The 15,245-nt window shown below is 42.2% G+C and overlaps 1 protein-coding gene across 2 annotated transcripts in view; it reads right to left on the bottom strand.

The window, feature by feature from the left end:
* Positions 1–15,245, bottom strand: part of LVRN (laeverin) — a 65,719-nt gene that overhangs the window by 28,944 nt on the left and 21,530 nt on the right. For both annotated transcript variants that reach the window (XM_026649208.2, XM_026649210.2), the window contains exons 4-6: positions 13,362–13,488; positions 4,112–4,266; positions 2,243–2,356 (exon numbers count right to left, since the gene is read on the bottom strand). In XM_026649208.2, the coding sequence (XP_026504993.1) occupies positions 2,243–2,356; positions 4,112–4,266; positions 13,362–13,488 (396 nt within the window). The remainder of the gene's footprint in view (positions 1–2,242; positions 2,357–4,111; positions 4,267–13,361; positions 13,489–15,245) is intronic.

The following is a 15,245-nucleotide window of genomic DNA, read 5'->3' as shown; positions in this document are numbered from 1 at the left end:
AGAATAAAGGGGGTCGGGGCCCTGATCCTGCAAATCCTCCAAAGGGGGAACTACCATCAAAGGTAGTCGGAGTTCTGCACACAGAAGGATGGCAGGTTTGGGTCTCATGAAGAGCACTAAAGTTTTACAATTTACGAAAAAATGTAAAAATTATTAAATACAAAATTTGCAAAATGTAAAAATGAATTATATATTTACATTTCAAGTACAATCAGTTCTTGCTTCACTTATCTGGCAAGACACATTCAGTGTTCTCTGTTTCCTATGTTGAAAGACTAAATAACACAATAGCCATCCAAAGGAGTGCAGTTTTAGGAGCTTCAGATGTCACTGGATAGCAAATGTGGAGAGCCAGATCCTCAGCTGGTGTAGATCAGCTTAGTTCCCTTAATTTTAATGGAATTGTGACAGTTTACACTAGCTGTCACCCCAGAGTCCTGAAGCCAAGTCTCATACTCAGGTAAGTAAAGAAGAAACTTGTGTTCATCTGTTTTCTTTGAACATGTATTTGTCATTTTAAGTCTACCCGGACGTTCAGCTACTAATGTGGGTCTGCAAGCAGGTGTTTTTTTATTTAATGTGTTTTTAAAACACTGCAGGTCTCTTTGAATACCTGCACTACCAAATAGGAGGAGACAGGCTTTTAAGAGATTTCAACTTATTTAGTTGCAGATTATTTTGTATTTTCCAAACAATTTTGGGAGCCAAATTTTGAAATGTTGCAGATGCAATCTGTGCTTGTAATTTTTTACCTGCATTTGAATTGTAGGTGAAAACCCGTAGTGCAGGTACCTGCAATTACCTGATTCCAGACACAAATCTGTAGCTGTACACATAACTAATGATGTTAAGTGATTTGATTTGCAATACATTTTGTGTCACAAAGTTACAGGCACAGACTTTTACAGGGGCAAACTCCATCTACAAAAAGAGACAAAGGCTTCATTCTTAAAACTTAGCCCTTTATACGTTCCTGTAGTATTAAGTTCTCCCGAGAATGTATTTGATATGCCCGTAGTAGTTTCCAATTCAGCAAAGTACTTAAGTGATGGCTTAATTTAACCACAAGCTTAAAGAGCAAATGGTAATTTTGGTGATCACAAACACTAATTTTCATCCCTAGCAGAGAATAAAATCCTGTTTTAAAATGAAAAACTCAACACAACCTTAACTATGGAGTTGTCATCAATGTCTCCACAGTCTCAAACATGAGAAGTTTACATTTACGTTATCAGTTGTGGAGTCATTTACATACAGAATACTAAACTAGGAGAGATAGAATTACATTCATTGTATCACATAGTTAACCTAAACAAGCAACAGCTTTCCAGGAATCATTCATGTGGAGTAGCCCCACCTCACACAATAAAGAAAAATATACAGCTTTGCATTTTTGACAGCCATGATTAATCATGTTGGATCACTGTGAATATATGAAACATGTTGTAAAATGTTATGTTCTATTATCTGACGTAATACAACATGGAGTGTCAGAAAGATTATTACAAGCTGCGTAGATATGTATAGAGTACATAAAACCAAACCCACCCATATCAATTAGGTATAGTGAATACCATTTCAAAATGAATGTATAGTAACAAACTGATTCAAAGCAAATACTGAAATGTTATCTCTGTGCTGCTGAAAGAGCAGATGCAATTGTGAGCCAACATTTGTCTCTATATTATATACACACACACCATTAGAGATGGGTGAAATGTTTTGGCTGAAACTTTTTTTTCCCCCAAACAAAAAAAAATGCATATTTGGGTCAGCTGAAACATTTTGTGCATTCATGCTGAATGTGCCAAATTATTTTGGTTAAAAAAAAAAATCTGAAAAAATTGAAAGGTTTCATTTAGAAAATGTTGGAATGAAACGTTGATTTTTTTTTATTCAAAATGATTTTTCATTTAGAAATTTGTTTCAATTTTATTTTAAAATGTTTTAAAAACTAAAATGAAATTAAACATTAGGTTTCAGGTCAAATTAAATGTTTTGTTTGATCCTAAATGAATTTTATTTTTACTTTTTGGAACAGCTAGAGAACCGAAAAATCAGTTATTCACACTGCTCTATACACAATATCTATATTATTTTCATTTAAAGTTATACGGGAACTGACGGTGAGCCCATTAAAGTCAATAGGAAAGCTCCCATTGACTACACGTCCCTGGTGTTGGATCAGGACAATAATGTAAGCTGTAAGGGGAAAGCGTTAATATTCAGCTTTGGTACTTACCAGTGATAGTCTGGGTTCTATGTAGCTAGCACCAATGTATTCAAAGTAAGATGCAAATCCTTCATTAAGCCATAGATCATTCCACCAATTCATGGTAACCAGATTTCCAAACCACTTAAATAGAAAAGAAAAAATGTCTCAGATTGCATTTCTTTGAACTGCTGCTTTCATTCCTTTATGTTAAACAGATACGAATGATCAAGAGAACAGCGTGCAGGGCCGGCTCCAGGGTTTTTGCCACCCCAAGCGGCCGGAAAAAAAAAAAAAAAAAAAAAAGCCGCGATTGCGATTGGCGGCACTTCGGCGGCAGCTCCACTGTGCCGCTTTCTTCTTCGGCGGCAGGTCCTTCCCTCCGAGAGGGACCGAGGGACCCGCTGCCGAATTGCCGCTGAAGAGCCCGACGGGCCGCCCCTTCCCCTTGGCCGCCCCAAGCAGCTGCTTGCTGAGCTGATGCCTGGAGCCGGCCCTGACAGCGTGACTTTATTTAATGTGTATACATTATCACAATCAAATGCTATAATTTTTTCCAGTTGGTGGAAATTCAGTAGTGCAAAGATATAACTTGAGAAAAGCCACACAGATGCAGGTCAGTGGTTGTATATTTTTAAATTCCTTGGTCTGAGATTTCATAGCATAAGCACATACAGTGATTTTAAACAGCTCTCCATTCTATTTAAATTAAAGCAGCCACTTATAAATTTGTAAATCTAGCAGAGAAAGCCAGACTACAATTTGAAAATACGGCATTTCTCAAATAATATACAAAAGTATTTTCTAAATAGCTTCTTTCCAATTAAATAATATTATTTTGTTTTTCCTTGTTCTTAACAAAAGGAAATTGTCAAATAGATGATAAACAGAACTGGGGAAACAACCACTTCCAAAATCAGCAAATCCATACCCTGGTGAGCAATAAAACTTCCACAACAGCTGTGATGTACTAATAGTTGGCAGTTTACATTTAACAAAAATCTGATATCATTTGGGGATTTGTGATTTCATTATATATTATTTGTTAATCCTTAAGGTCTGTTACTTTATTTAAAAACTATGTTTAATTAAGTAATAATATTTATTTTACTGGCCCTCAATAAACACACATGTGGACTAGCCAAGTTAAACTCTTTTTGCTAGCTTTATTTTTTAAAATACTTTCTCTTGGCAAAGTACTATTAAATGAAGTATAGTAAAAAATGAAGTGAAACTGCTTTATCATTCCAAACCAAATAATTTTAAATTCTGAAGATCATTATGTAAACAGTTCCAGCTACAGATAAAAATGTGTTTACCATGCCTTCATTCTATAGTTCAATAGCCTAGTCACTATTTGCCTTATTCGATAGTTACATCTATCCCCATTAAAAATTAACATTCTTTATGGAATCTATTCTCCCATCAGTGCATTGTGGGAATCATTACTCTATCTCGATATGCATACCACGTTCATTCCTAGAGTAGAGTATTTTCTTGGACGGTATCCAAGTATCTTGTAAGAAAATAAACAAATGGTTCATTAGTAGACATTATGTGTATATCCATAACCCATTTGAGTCAACTTTTCAAATAATGGTAATACTGTTATCAGTATTTTATAAATTTCATTCAAGATAAATAGATATTGGGTGAAGGTTCTTGTGTCATGCTGGAATTTGTTTTTTATATTGATCTGCCAAGTTAATTTATAACCGAAGTGTCTTCCAACCAACTGAAAACGGCTTTGGTTATTGCTGTAGCATTCCTTCCTCTAGTTACCATCAACTGTTACGCCCCTAAATGTAAGTCGCTATTAAACAGTGATTTTGCATCTACATAAACTGGAAAAGAGCAACTTCATAGATAAATACATATACAGAATGTTTTACCACATGCCTGGTGTCCTAGCTCATGTGAAACAATTAGGCAAATCATAGCCTTTTTGCTTCCGAATTGATCACTTGGGATGTACATCAAGGTTGATTCTCGGAAAGTCATTAGCCCCCAGTTTTCCATAGCACCTGCTCCAAAATCAGGCAGTGCAACCAGATCTAAATTGATTTAAACAGAAAAAAAAATCTTTAAAATGTTCAAGAGTAAAATGCTTACATGACTGTTCTATGTTTACCCAATGTGCAATTACAAGATATATTTTTAGTGGTTCTCTGCTGTACCATTGCAATAAACTAGAAAACGCTTTTTGGAATTGTTTTATTTCATGTCTTTAACTGTTTATGACACTGCTATGCCTCTCTAGGGATGCCGCCCTTTCAGTCAGAAAAACAAAAGTCAACTAAGTCCAAGCCAAACCCCTCAAGAGTTTCATGTACCAGAGTACATTCTGAACTAAAATATTTGATAAAGGAATTTTCCTCCCAGCTGCTGGGAGAGAGTAGATTCAACTCTCCCCATTCCTGAGTACTTCTGGCTCTCCATTTTCTCTGTCTTGCTTTTGCCCCAATTATGGGAGCATACGGGAGGGAGGGAGCAGAAAAAGACATCTTTTCTCTTTCTCTCTCTCTCTCTCATGGCTTCTAGGTGTGTAATTTCCCCCTCTTTTTGCATCCTGTCTACTGATAAGAAAGAGAGTTTGAGAGAGAGCCTATCCCTTGGTGAGCAGAGAGGCTCATTTCCACTCTTTTGTGTGGATCAAGTTGCCCCAGAAACACCTTCTCTCTCTCCTCACAACAAGTCTCACTCCACCATGTCTGTTTTCCCTGTATTCCCCATTGTGCCTGATAAGCAGTGAGCTCATTACATCTATGATTGAGATAAATTTTGGTAGGATGGGTTGATTTAAATCAAGGCAATTTAAATCAGTGATTTAAATCACTAAGTGGAAAGCCTTGATTTAAATCTTTGATTTTAATCAACTTTACCATTTGTGTATCAGTTATTTTCTAAAGCAGTGATTCTCAAACTAGGGCTGCCGCTTGTTCAGGGAAAGCCCCTGGCAGGCCGGGCCGGTTTGTTTACCTGCCGCGTCCGCAGGTTCGCGCCGCTTCCTGCAGCCCCCATTGGCCTCGAGCGGCGAACCGTGGCCAGTGGGAGCCACGATCGGCTGAACCTGTAGATGTGGCAGGTAAACAAACCAGCCCGGCCTGCCAGGGGCTTTCCCTGAACAAGCGGCGGCCCTAGTTTGAGAACCACCGTTCTAAAGGAAGGTCCATTCTCATTGATTGATATAACCGTTTAAAGGAGAGGTTACTCGCCTTGTGCAGTAACTGGAGTTCTTTGAGATGGGTGTCCCTGTGGGTGCTCCACTTCAGGGACACCTGTGCCTTTGAAGGGAGGTTTTGGTAGCAGTGCCAGTTCAGCCCACACATGTGCCCCACACATGCTTGCGCCCAGCACTGAGGTTATATGGGGCTGCATGAGTAAACTGTCCTCAGTTCCTTCTCCAATGCAAAGACCCACAAGGGAGACTCCAAAGCAGAGGGGAAGGAGGGTGGGTAGTGGAATAGCTGCAGGGACACACGTCTCGAAGAATTCCAGTTACAGCACAAGGTGAGTAACTTCTCCTTTTAATAGGTTATATCAACCAATGAAAAGGCACTTTTCTTTAGAAAATAAATGTGGTGTAGTGTCCCTATGGGTGCTCCACTTTAGGTGACTCCCGAACAGTATCCCCCATTAAGGAGGTGGGCGATTCAGAATAGAGTCCAGTACAGAAGAGAGAACTACATTGTCTAAAGCAGCATCTGATCTGGCCACAGTTACCAAGGCATAATGATTAGAAAAAGTCTGAACAGATGACCAAGTTGCCACTCTACAGATGTCTGTAATTGGTACATCCTTAAGTAAGGCTATAGAGGTAGATAGTGCTCTTGTGGAATGTGCTATCACTTTTGAAGGTGGCTGAACATGAGTTCTGTTGTAACAAATCTTACTACAACCAGAAATCCATTTTGACAACCTTTGTTTCAAAATTAGCAAACCTTTGTTTCTGTCCACAATCAGGGCCGGCTCCAGGCACCAGCTTAACAAGCAGGTGCTTGGGGTGGCCAAGGGAGAGGGGCAGCACCTGCGACAATTCGGGGGCAGCAGGTCCCTCACTCCCTCTAGGAGCAAAGGACCTGCCGCTGAACTGCCGCCGCCGATCACAGCTTTTTTTTTTCTTTTTTTGCTTGGGGCAGCAGAAATGCTGGAGCCGGCCCTGTCCACAATGGATACAAATAGGCTACGTGGCAGAGTACCTTCTTCTCCTCAGCAGGCTCAGTCCTTTTTAGCCTTGGAAACACAGGCTTGGGCAAAGCAAATCCTTGTAGGTAGCACAGGGTCTGGCTACTCCTTCCCTCAGTCAGTCCCTTGTGCTTGTTTTTCTTCCCTTCTGGGAACAGAGTGCAGCCTTCCTTGCTAGAAGGGTTCAGAGCCTTGCTGCACCTAGCTTACTAGCAGCTTCTCTCACTCTCTCTCCCCCCTCCCTTCCACACTGGGGAGGGTTTATAAAGGTCACAAGCAGTTGGAGCCAGCTGAACCTAATTAGTTCCCTGGTAACCCCTTGCCCAGCTGAACCTTATTTCCCCATGGTTCTCTCTCCTCAGTGGCTTGGGAGAGGCCTTTTTAACCCCCGAGGACTAATTACTACCCCCCCCCTTTTGTAGCTGTTTGTCCTGGGTTTGCCACAGCTAGGAGATCTTTTAAATGGTTTGGTCCTATCTAGATAGAAGGCTAATGCCTTCCTGACATCTAGGATATGGAATATAGCTTCTTGCGTAGTTGGGGGGGGGCGGAATGGGAGATGAATGGTTTGATTAATATGAAATTCTGAGGAAACCTTGGGTAAAAAAACCTTGGGTGTGCTCACAGCAACACTTTCTCTCTGGTGAATACAGTAAATGGGGAGGTCTGTCATTAAGGTCCTAAATTCTTCCACCCTTCAGGCAGAAGTAATTGCTACCATGAAGGCTGTCTTTGTTGAGAAATCTAATAAAGAACACATAGTTAGTGGCTCAAAAGGGTGTTTCATAAAGCAATTAAGTACTAGGATCAAGTCCCAGATCAGTGTAGGATCTCTGATTTGTGGGGATATATTTGATAAACCTCTTAAGAATTTTGCCATAGTTGGGTGAGCAAAGAGTGCAAAAACCCCTAAGGGTGTGTGACAAGCTGTTATTGATGCTAAATGAATCCTGATAGATTTCATAGAAAGACTCAATGTTTTCAGTTCTAATAGGTAATCCAGTACCTTGGGAAGAGGAGAGCGAGTCGGCGAAATTTGATGACTATTACACCAAAGATAATATCGTTTTCAGTTCTGGAGGTAAGTATTTCTTATAGATTCTTTTATACTATTTAATAAAATGTATTGTACCTCTGACAAACAGGATATCTCGATTCCTCAGAACCATCAAGGAACCATGCTTGGAGATTCAGAATCTGCAGATTCGGGTGAAGTGTTCTTGCCTACTGACCTAGGATGCTGGTCAGACTGATCGGAAGCCTCCACAAAGGGTGAGAGGTGTATATGATCAAATAAGGATACCAGACCTGTCTTGGCCATGTTGGTGCAATAAATATGACTCTGGCTCAATCTTGTTTGATCTTGTTGAGAACCTTTAAACAGGAAGGGGAAGGGGATAAGATGTTGCAGCTGTTAGACCATGTTGGTTAGATGGTTGAGACTTTCGACCAAGCTATCAAACTGTCGCTTGGAGGACATGGATGGCTGAGAAGATGTAGCTGTAGATGAAGGAGGATTTTTTTTATTATCTTTGTCTCTTGGCTGCAGGTTCAAGGGGCCTACAATATGTTGAATACGGGGCTTGGTGTGTTCTTTGTGCCATCAGAGACCTATTAAATCTCCTTTTATTTACAGAAGTGAAAATCCCTAAGGATTGCAGCATAGTTCTTGAGTCCTTTCAAGTGTGGAGAGATCACACTATCAAGTCTACGAAGTGCTTGAAACCGTCAAAGGGGAGGTCTTTGACAGTACTCTGAACCTCTCTTGGAAAGCCCGACAGCTGCAACCAAGGCGCTCGTCTCCTGACCATTGCAATGGAAATAGACCATGCTGCAGTATCTGCTGCATCCAAGGGGGCCTGGAGTGATGTCTTTTCCAGAAGCTGACCCTCTTGTACAACAGATCTAAACTGATCCCAATGTTTTTCTGGCAGATGCTCAATAAAAGAATTGTCAGATTTGGTCATGAGCACCAGATGGTTTGCTATTCTGAACTGAAGTATGGCTGAAGCATAGGATTTATGACCAAAAAGATCAAGCCTCTTGTGGTTTTTCATGTACAGGGTGGACTTTGAGCTATGTTTGTCTGCCTTGTTCATGAATGGCCTCCATTACTAGGAAATTTGGAACTTGGTGAGAAAATTGATACTCCAATTCCCTAATTGGAACATAATACTTTTATCCACCATCTTGCAGGTAGGTGGTGTGGTAGCTGGAGTTTGCCAAACCATCTTAGCAGGTGCCATAAAAGCTTCATTGACCAGAATAGCAATCTTCATAGATATCAAGTGTGTAAAATATAGGAGTTTATGGTAGGACGACTGAACCTTCACTAAGGAAATCTGCAGCATGTCAGAAATCCACTTCCTCAGTTCTTGAAATTGCCTGAAGTCATCTGCCACAGAAGGTGATGGAGGCATGACAACTTCATCATGAGATGTGGAGGAAATATTAGTAAGAGGTGTCACTTCCTTATCAGCCCTTGCCTCTTGCTCCTCAAAGGTCTCTTCCTCTGGCATAGGTGGTGGTAAAGGGGATTGAGAAGAATGGGTCCCTCTCTGTTCCCTCCGATGTTGCAAAAACCTTGATGTAAATTGTTAGTGATAGAAGCCCACAGATCTCAGCAAGGCCACTGAGGGGGCCCAAATGGCAAAAGTGGAGGCAGCCATCTGTGTTCCTGCCATGTGGGCATCCTTTGAAGTCTATCCTCCTGTAATATGTCAGTATAGTAGGGAGTGTGACGTGTCCCAGAATAGATAGGGGAACCTGCACTGAAATTTGAGAATCTGATGAGTTCTCTTCCACATACTCTAAGGGGGCGATAGCTGTTCCACTTGCAGAGTAGATGAGGGTGTGTGTGGTGCTTAGGTGATAAAGGGGTTAGTCACCAAAGGCATCTTGACAGTGACAAACCGCCACTCATTCACAGAAAATACTCCAGCTCACAAGATATTATCAGGTCCTTAGGGTACCTAAACTCTTGCAGTACCAACAGTATCAAAGATTGGGCTGAGTGAGAACCTGTGGAGGATGGGTTTGGTACCGATGCAGCCAGTACCAAGTACTTACTATGGGAATGAGTTGGCTCTGATTCCCTCATTACCACAGGTAGGCAAGCAGTCTTTGGTATTATTTATCTTCTTGTTATCAGTACCAAATATTGTTGCGGGATCTGCTTGGTCTTTTCAACCATGTCTCTGCTGCTCTGGGTATGGGAATCCGAACTTGGTACTGAGTCTGACTTAGAGGACTGACTCCTCTTTGCCTTTGCAGTACCAGCCTCGCTGGGAGCCTACATGGAACTACCCTTGGGACCCGAGGTTTCTGTAGCCATCTTGTGAGATGGTGACCGAGAGATTCTTGGAGATTTACTCCTTGCCTCCTTCTGCTTATAGGCAGATATGAATGAGAACTTCAGCACCGTAGATGTACTCAGTTCCACGGTACTGCCTGCCTTGCTACTGGTCTCTGGTGACCAAGATCTCAGTGTGGATGGGGTACTAGCTGTATTGGGAGGTCTATATACCCCCAGATCTGAAACTGGACATAAAGTTTGCTCCATCATTAGGAGTTTAAACTTAATTTTTCTATTTTTTCAGGAGCTACCCTTGAAGGAAGTGCTGATCTTGCACATACTGGGGATATGAGTACCACACAGGCAGCAGAGGCACTGGGAGTGTCTATCACTTATTGGAATAGCCTCATGACAGGAGAGACACCTCTTGAATCCTGGGGAGTCCAGCATTCCTGAGCAAAACTCATGAAAATTTAACCCCAGGAGGGGAAATGTCCTAACTACACAACTATATGAATAAAAAGGGGGGTTTGTTTGCCCTTTTGGGGGGGGGGGGGCAGAAAGAAAAGCAAAACAAATGGAACATTTTTTCCCAATAACTAGGACACTGTAGGGTAAGTAACCATAAGGTAACCAACTATCTGAGAAAAAAGCTAGATATCGGAGAACAGGCACACAGTAGAGACTGTCTCAGGCCAATGGTGGTTGTGAAGGAACTGAGGGTGGTTCACCCATGCAGCCTCATATAGTCAGGGCTGCCCAGAGGGGGGGGGAAGTGGGGCAATTTGCCCCAGGCCCTGCAGGGGCCCCCATGAGAATATAGTATTCTATTGTATTGCAACTTTTTTTAATCGAAGGGGCCTCCGAAATTGCTTTGCCCCAGGCCCTCTGAATCCTCTGGGCAGCCCTGCATATAGCCTTGATGCTGGGCACGAGGATATGTGGGGCACATGTGTGGGCCGAATGAGCACCGCTACCAAAAATCTTCGATTGAAGGCACAGCGCTCAAGCGTACCCGAAATGGAGCACACACAGAGACACTACGTGAAGAATATGTTGATTTACAACTAAATAGTGCCTTTACACTACATTTGGTACATAGTTTTGCTACCTAGGAAGTAACTATAATTATATACATTTATTTAAGGAATTATATAGCTTAATATTTTCAGATTCTTATTAATTGTATATTTTTGTATGTTAGAAAATGATTAATAATATATTGTTTATTTACTAGTTAATTAACTTTTTGCTCCTGATTTGTGTCTAGGATGGTAACTGGGATTTAATTAAACACAAAACACAGCATATTATTAAACAAAATATTTTGGATACATAAACGTCTCATCAAAATATGTTTCACATTTATAACTAAATTACAAGTTTAAGGCCTTTGTATTAAATTCAGATGTCATTTTAACCAGGTTTATTTTTAAAAAGAAAAACAGTATAATAAAAAAATTTAAATAAAAATTTAAATAAAAAATCCAATTAAAAAAAAAATTTAATCTTCAATTTTTATCCATGCTGGATTTGGACATTGAAGGAAATGAAGAAAGATCTCAAATGGACATCAAGGATATCAACAACAAGGGATATTTCATTTAAAACTAGATAGGTGGTAACTAATGAGCAAATTTAATCTCCCAGACTATTAAAACATTATTTAGATATTTTTAATTGTCAGAGTACAAAATAAAAGGAAACTGGTGGTTAAAAATGCTTTCTTTAGCTCTTATATATTAAGAAGAGCTCAATTTTTTAAACTGAAATGAATTGATTTTTAACTTTCTGTTTTTGAGCTCATAATAAATGTGCTCAGTATTTACACGAAACCATTCACAATGGGTCATATCATGCCATGGATTTTTAAGCCAAACTCTCAAATGAAGTCAAAAGGAAGTCCGCTTAGTAACTCATGTCACCACAAAGCTGAAATTTTTACTAAGAGGCCTATGTCACCACTCCATTGATCTAGTTTATACCGATGTCACTCTGTTGAAATCAATGAAGATATACTGGTGTAAAAGTGGAGAAATGCAGTGGTGAATCAGGACCCATAATGATGTCTAGCACCTTTGCACAGAGTATACATAAAACTAAGATAATGAGGTTTAAGAAATGGCTATTGCACATTTCTTTCTAAGCAGAAATAGAGTTTGCCTACACGGGTTTTTTTTCCAGGAAGGAAGATGCAGGGAGATGTTGGAGAGTTACAAGTTAGAATAAGGGTACGTCTACACTTACCGGAGGGTCCGGCGGCAGGCAATCGATGTTCTGGGATCGATCCCAGAAGTGCTCGCCGTCGACGCCGGTACTCCAGCTCGGCGAGAGGAGTACGCGGCATCGACGGGGGAGCCTTCCTGCAGCGTCTGGACCCGCGGTAAGTTCGGACTAAGTACTTCGAATTCAGCTACGTTATTAACGTAGCTGAATTTGCGTACCTTAGTCCGAAGTGGGGGCTTAGTGGGGACCAGGCCTAAGACACTGCACCAAAAGCTAGTAAGGTGCAAAGAGATGCTGGTGACTTACAAGTTAGATGGGGACATAGTACAGGAAGCAAGGAAAGTTTGGGGAGGTGTGGATTAATTACATGTTAGGAATGATGTTTCAGGGAAAGCCAGGTCAGTGTGGGGAGAGGTCACTGACTTATAGATTCATGAAATATGCTGCATAGAAAGAAGGGAGGAAAAGGGGAGAAATTGAAGAATAAAGGGTTAGAGCTAGTTAGGGTTGCCAGGCATCTGGTTTTCGACCGGAACGCCTGATTGAAAAGGGACCCTGGCAGCTCCGGTTGGAACTGCTGACCGGGCCGTTAAAAGTCTGGTCAGCGGTGCAGTGGGGGCCCAGAGCTCAGGCAGGATCCCTCCTTGCCCTGGCTCTGCACGGCTCCCAGAAGTGGCTGCCAGGTCCCTGCGGCCCCTAGGCGCATGCGCGGCCAGGGAGGCTCCATGCGCTGCCCCCGCCCAAGTGCCGGCTCTGCAGCTCCCATTGGCTGGGAACCATGACCAATGGGAGCTGTGGAGACAGCGCCTGCGGGTGTGAGGGCAGTGTGCGGAGCCTCCCTGGCCACCCATGGGACTAGGGGCCACAGGGACCTGGTGGCCACTTCCTGGGAGCCGTGATAAGTGCCACTGGGACCCCGCACTCCAAACCCCCTACCACACCCTAACCCCCTGTCCCAGCAGAGAGTCGCCTCCTGCACATCAATCCCCTGCCCCAGCCTGGAGTCCCCTCCCGCACCCAAACTCCCTCCCGGAATCCGCACCCTGCACCCCCACACACACCCCAAGACCCTGCCCCAGCCCTGGGCCCCCTCCTGCACTCCAAACCCCTCATCCCTGGCCCCATGCCAGAGCACACACTCCCAGCCAGAGCCCTTTCCCCCTCCCCCACCACCCCCCTGCACCCAACCCCATGCCCCAGCCTGGTGAAAGTGGGGGAGAGCGAGCGATGGAGGGAGGGAGCGAGCAGAGGGGTGGGGCCTCGGAGAAGGGGTGGGGCAGGAGTGTTTGGTTTTGTGCGATTAGAAAGTTGGCAACCCTAGGGTTTGTATTCTCTGAATCCTGCAAAGATTAAAATAAGAGTCTGGCAAAACAGGACCCAGTATTTCTGTAGATGTTATATCAGCAGCAACCATTTGTGTTTAATGAAAGGAAGGTACCTCACCTGTTTTTGAAAGAGGGTAGCTGATGTTAAATAAATCTTCCAGAAATGAAAAAAGTGGGCCTGTGATATTTAAAGCATAGTCAGCATGTCCGTTTTTAATTGCTTCTTTACGACCCCAAATACGTATCTATAATAAAACAAGGAAATGTTATTTTAGACAATTTAATTTTTCACTTTCTTCACCTCTCTTCTGTGAAGGTAACATTTCTGAACAGCTGTTTTGGAAATGCTGCCTGTCCACATCAGATTCTGCAATTAAACTTTTCATACAAGAAAAAAAGACCAATTTATCACTTGTCCTAACAAACTAATGGGCAAATCCTAATCCCATTGAAATCATTGAGAGTTTTGGCACTGCCTTCAAAGGGACCAAGATTTGAGTCTAAATGTATATAGATAGTTTCCTAAAAAAAACAGGAGTACTTGTGGCACCTTAGAGACTAACAAATTTATTAGAGCATAAGCTTTCGTGGGCTACAGCCCACTTCTTCGGATGCATATAGAGTGAAACATATTGAGGAGATATATATACACACATACAGAGAGCATGAACAGGTGGGAGTTGTCTTACCAACTCTGAGAGGCCAATTAAGTAAGTGAAAAAAACTTTTGAAGTGATAATCAAGATAGCTCAGTACAGACAGTTTGATAAGAAGTGTGAGAATACTTACAAGGGGAGATAGATTCAATGTTTGTAATGGCTCAGCCATTCCCAGTCCTTATTCAATCCTGAGTTGATCGTATCTAGTTTGCATATCAATTCCAGCTCAGCAGTCTCTCGTTGGAGTCTGTTTTTGAAGTTTGTCTGTTGTAAGAAAAGCAACATCACTTGCCCCATAATCTCAGCCATGCTGAACACAATGCCATCTACAGCCTCAGAAACAACCCTGACATCATAATCAAAAAGGCTGACAAACGAGGTGCTGTCGTCATCATGAATAAATTGGAATATGACCAAGAGGCTGCTAGACAGCTCTCTAACACCACATTCTACAGGCCATTATCCTCTGATACCACTGAGGATTACCTAAAGAAACTACACCATCTGCTAAAAAAACTCCCTGACAAAGCACAGGAACAAATCTGTACAGACACATGCCTAGAACCCCGACCAGGGATATTCTATTTGCTACCCAAGATCCATAAACCTGGAAATCCTGGACGCCCCATCATCTCAGGCATTGGCACCCTAACATCAGGCTTGTCTGGTTATGTGGACTCTCTCCTCAGACCCTACGCTACCAGCACTCCCAGCTATCTTCGAGACACCACTGACTTCCTGAGGAAACTACAATCCATCAGTGATCTTCCAGAAAACACCATCCTGGCCACTATGGACGTAGAAGCCCTCTACACCAATATTCCACACAAAGATAGACTACAAGCTATCAGGAACAGTATCCCCGATAATGTCACAGCTAACCTGGTGGCTGAACTTTGTGACTTTGTCCTCACCCACAACTATTTCACATTTGGGGACAATATATACCTTCAAGTCAGCGGCACTGCTATGGGTACCCGCATGGCCCCACAGTATGCCAACATTTTTATGGCTGACTTAGAACAATGCTTCCTTAGCTCTCGTCCCCTAACGCCCCTACTCTACTTGCGCTATATTGATGACATCTTCATCATCTGGACCCATGGAAAAGAAGCCCTTGAGGAATTCCACCATGATTTCAATAATTTCCATCCCACCATCAACCTCAGCCTAGATCAATCCACACAAGCGGTCCATTTCCTGGACACTACTGTGCTAATAAGCGATGGTCACATAAATACCACCCTATACCAGAAACCTACTGACCGCTACCCTTACCTACATGCCTCCAGCTTCCATCCAGGACACACCACACGATCCATTGTCTACAGCCAAGCTCTAAG

This window comes from Terrapene carolina, unplaced genomic scaffold (assembly GCF_002925995.2).
Source record: "Terrapene carolina triunguis isolate 2854851 unplaced genomic scaffold, T_m_triunguis-2.0 Scaffold69, whole genome shotgun sequence".
NCBI classification, from domain to species: Eukaryota; Metazoa; Chordata; order Testudines; family Emydidae; genus Terrapene; species Terrapene triunguis.
This window is presented reverse-complemented; position numbering and strand designations above follow the sequence as displayed.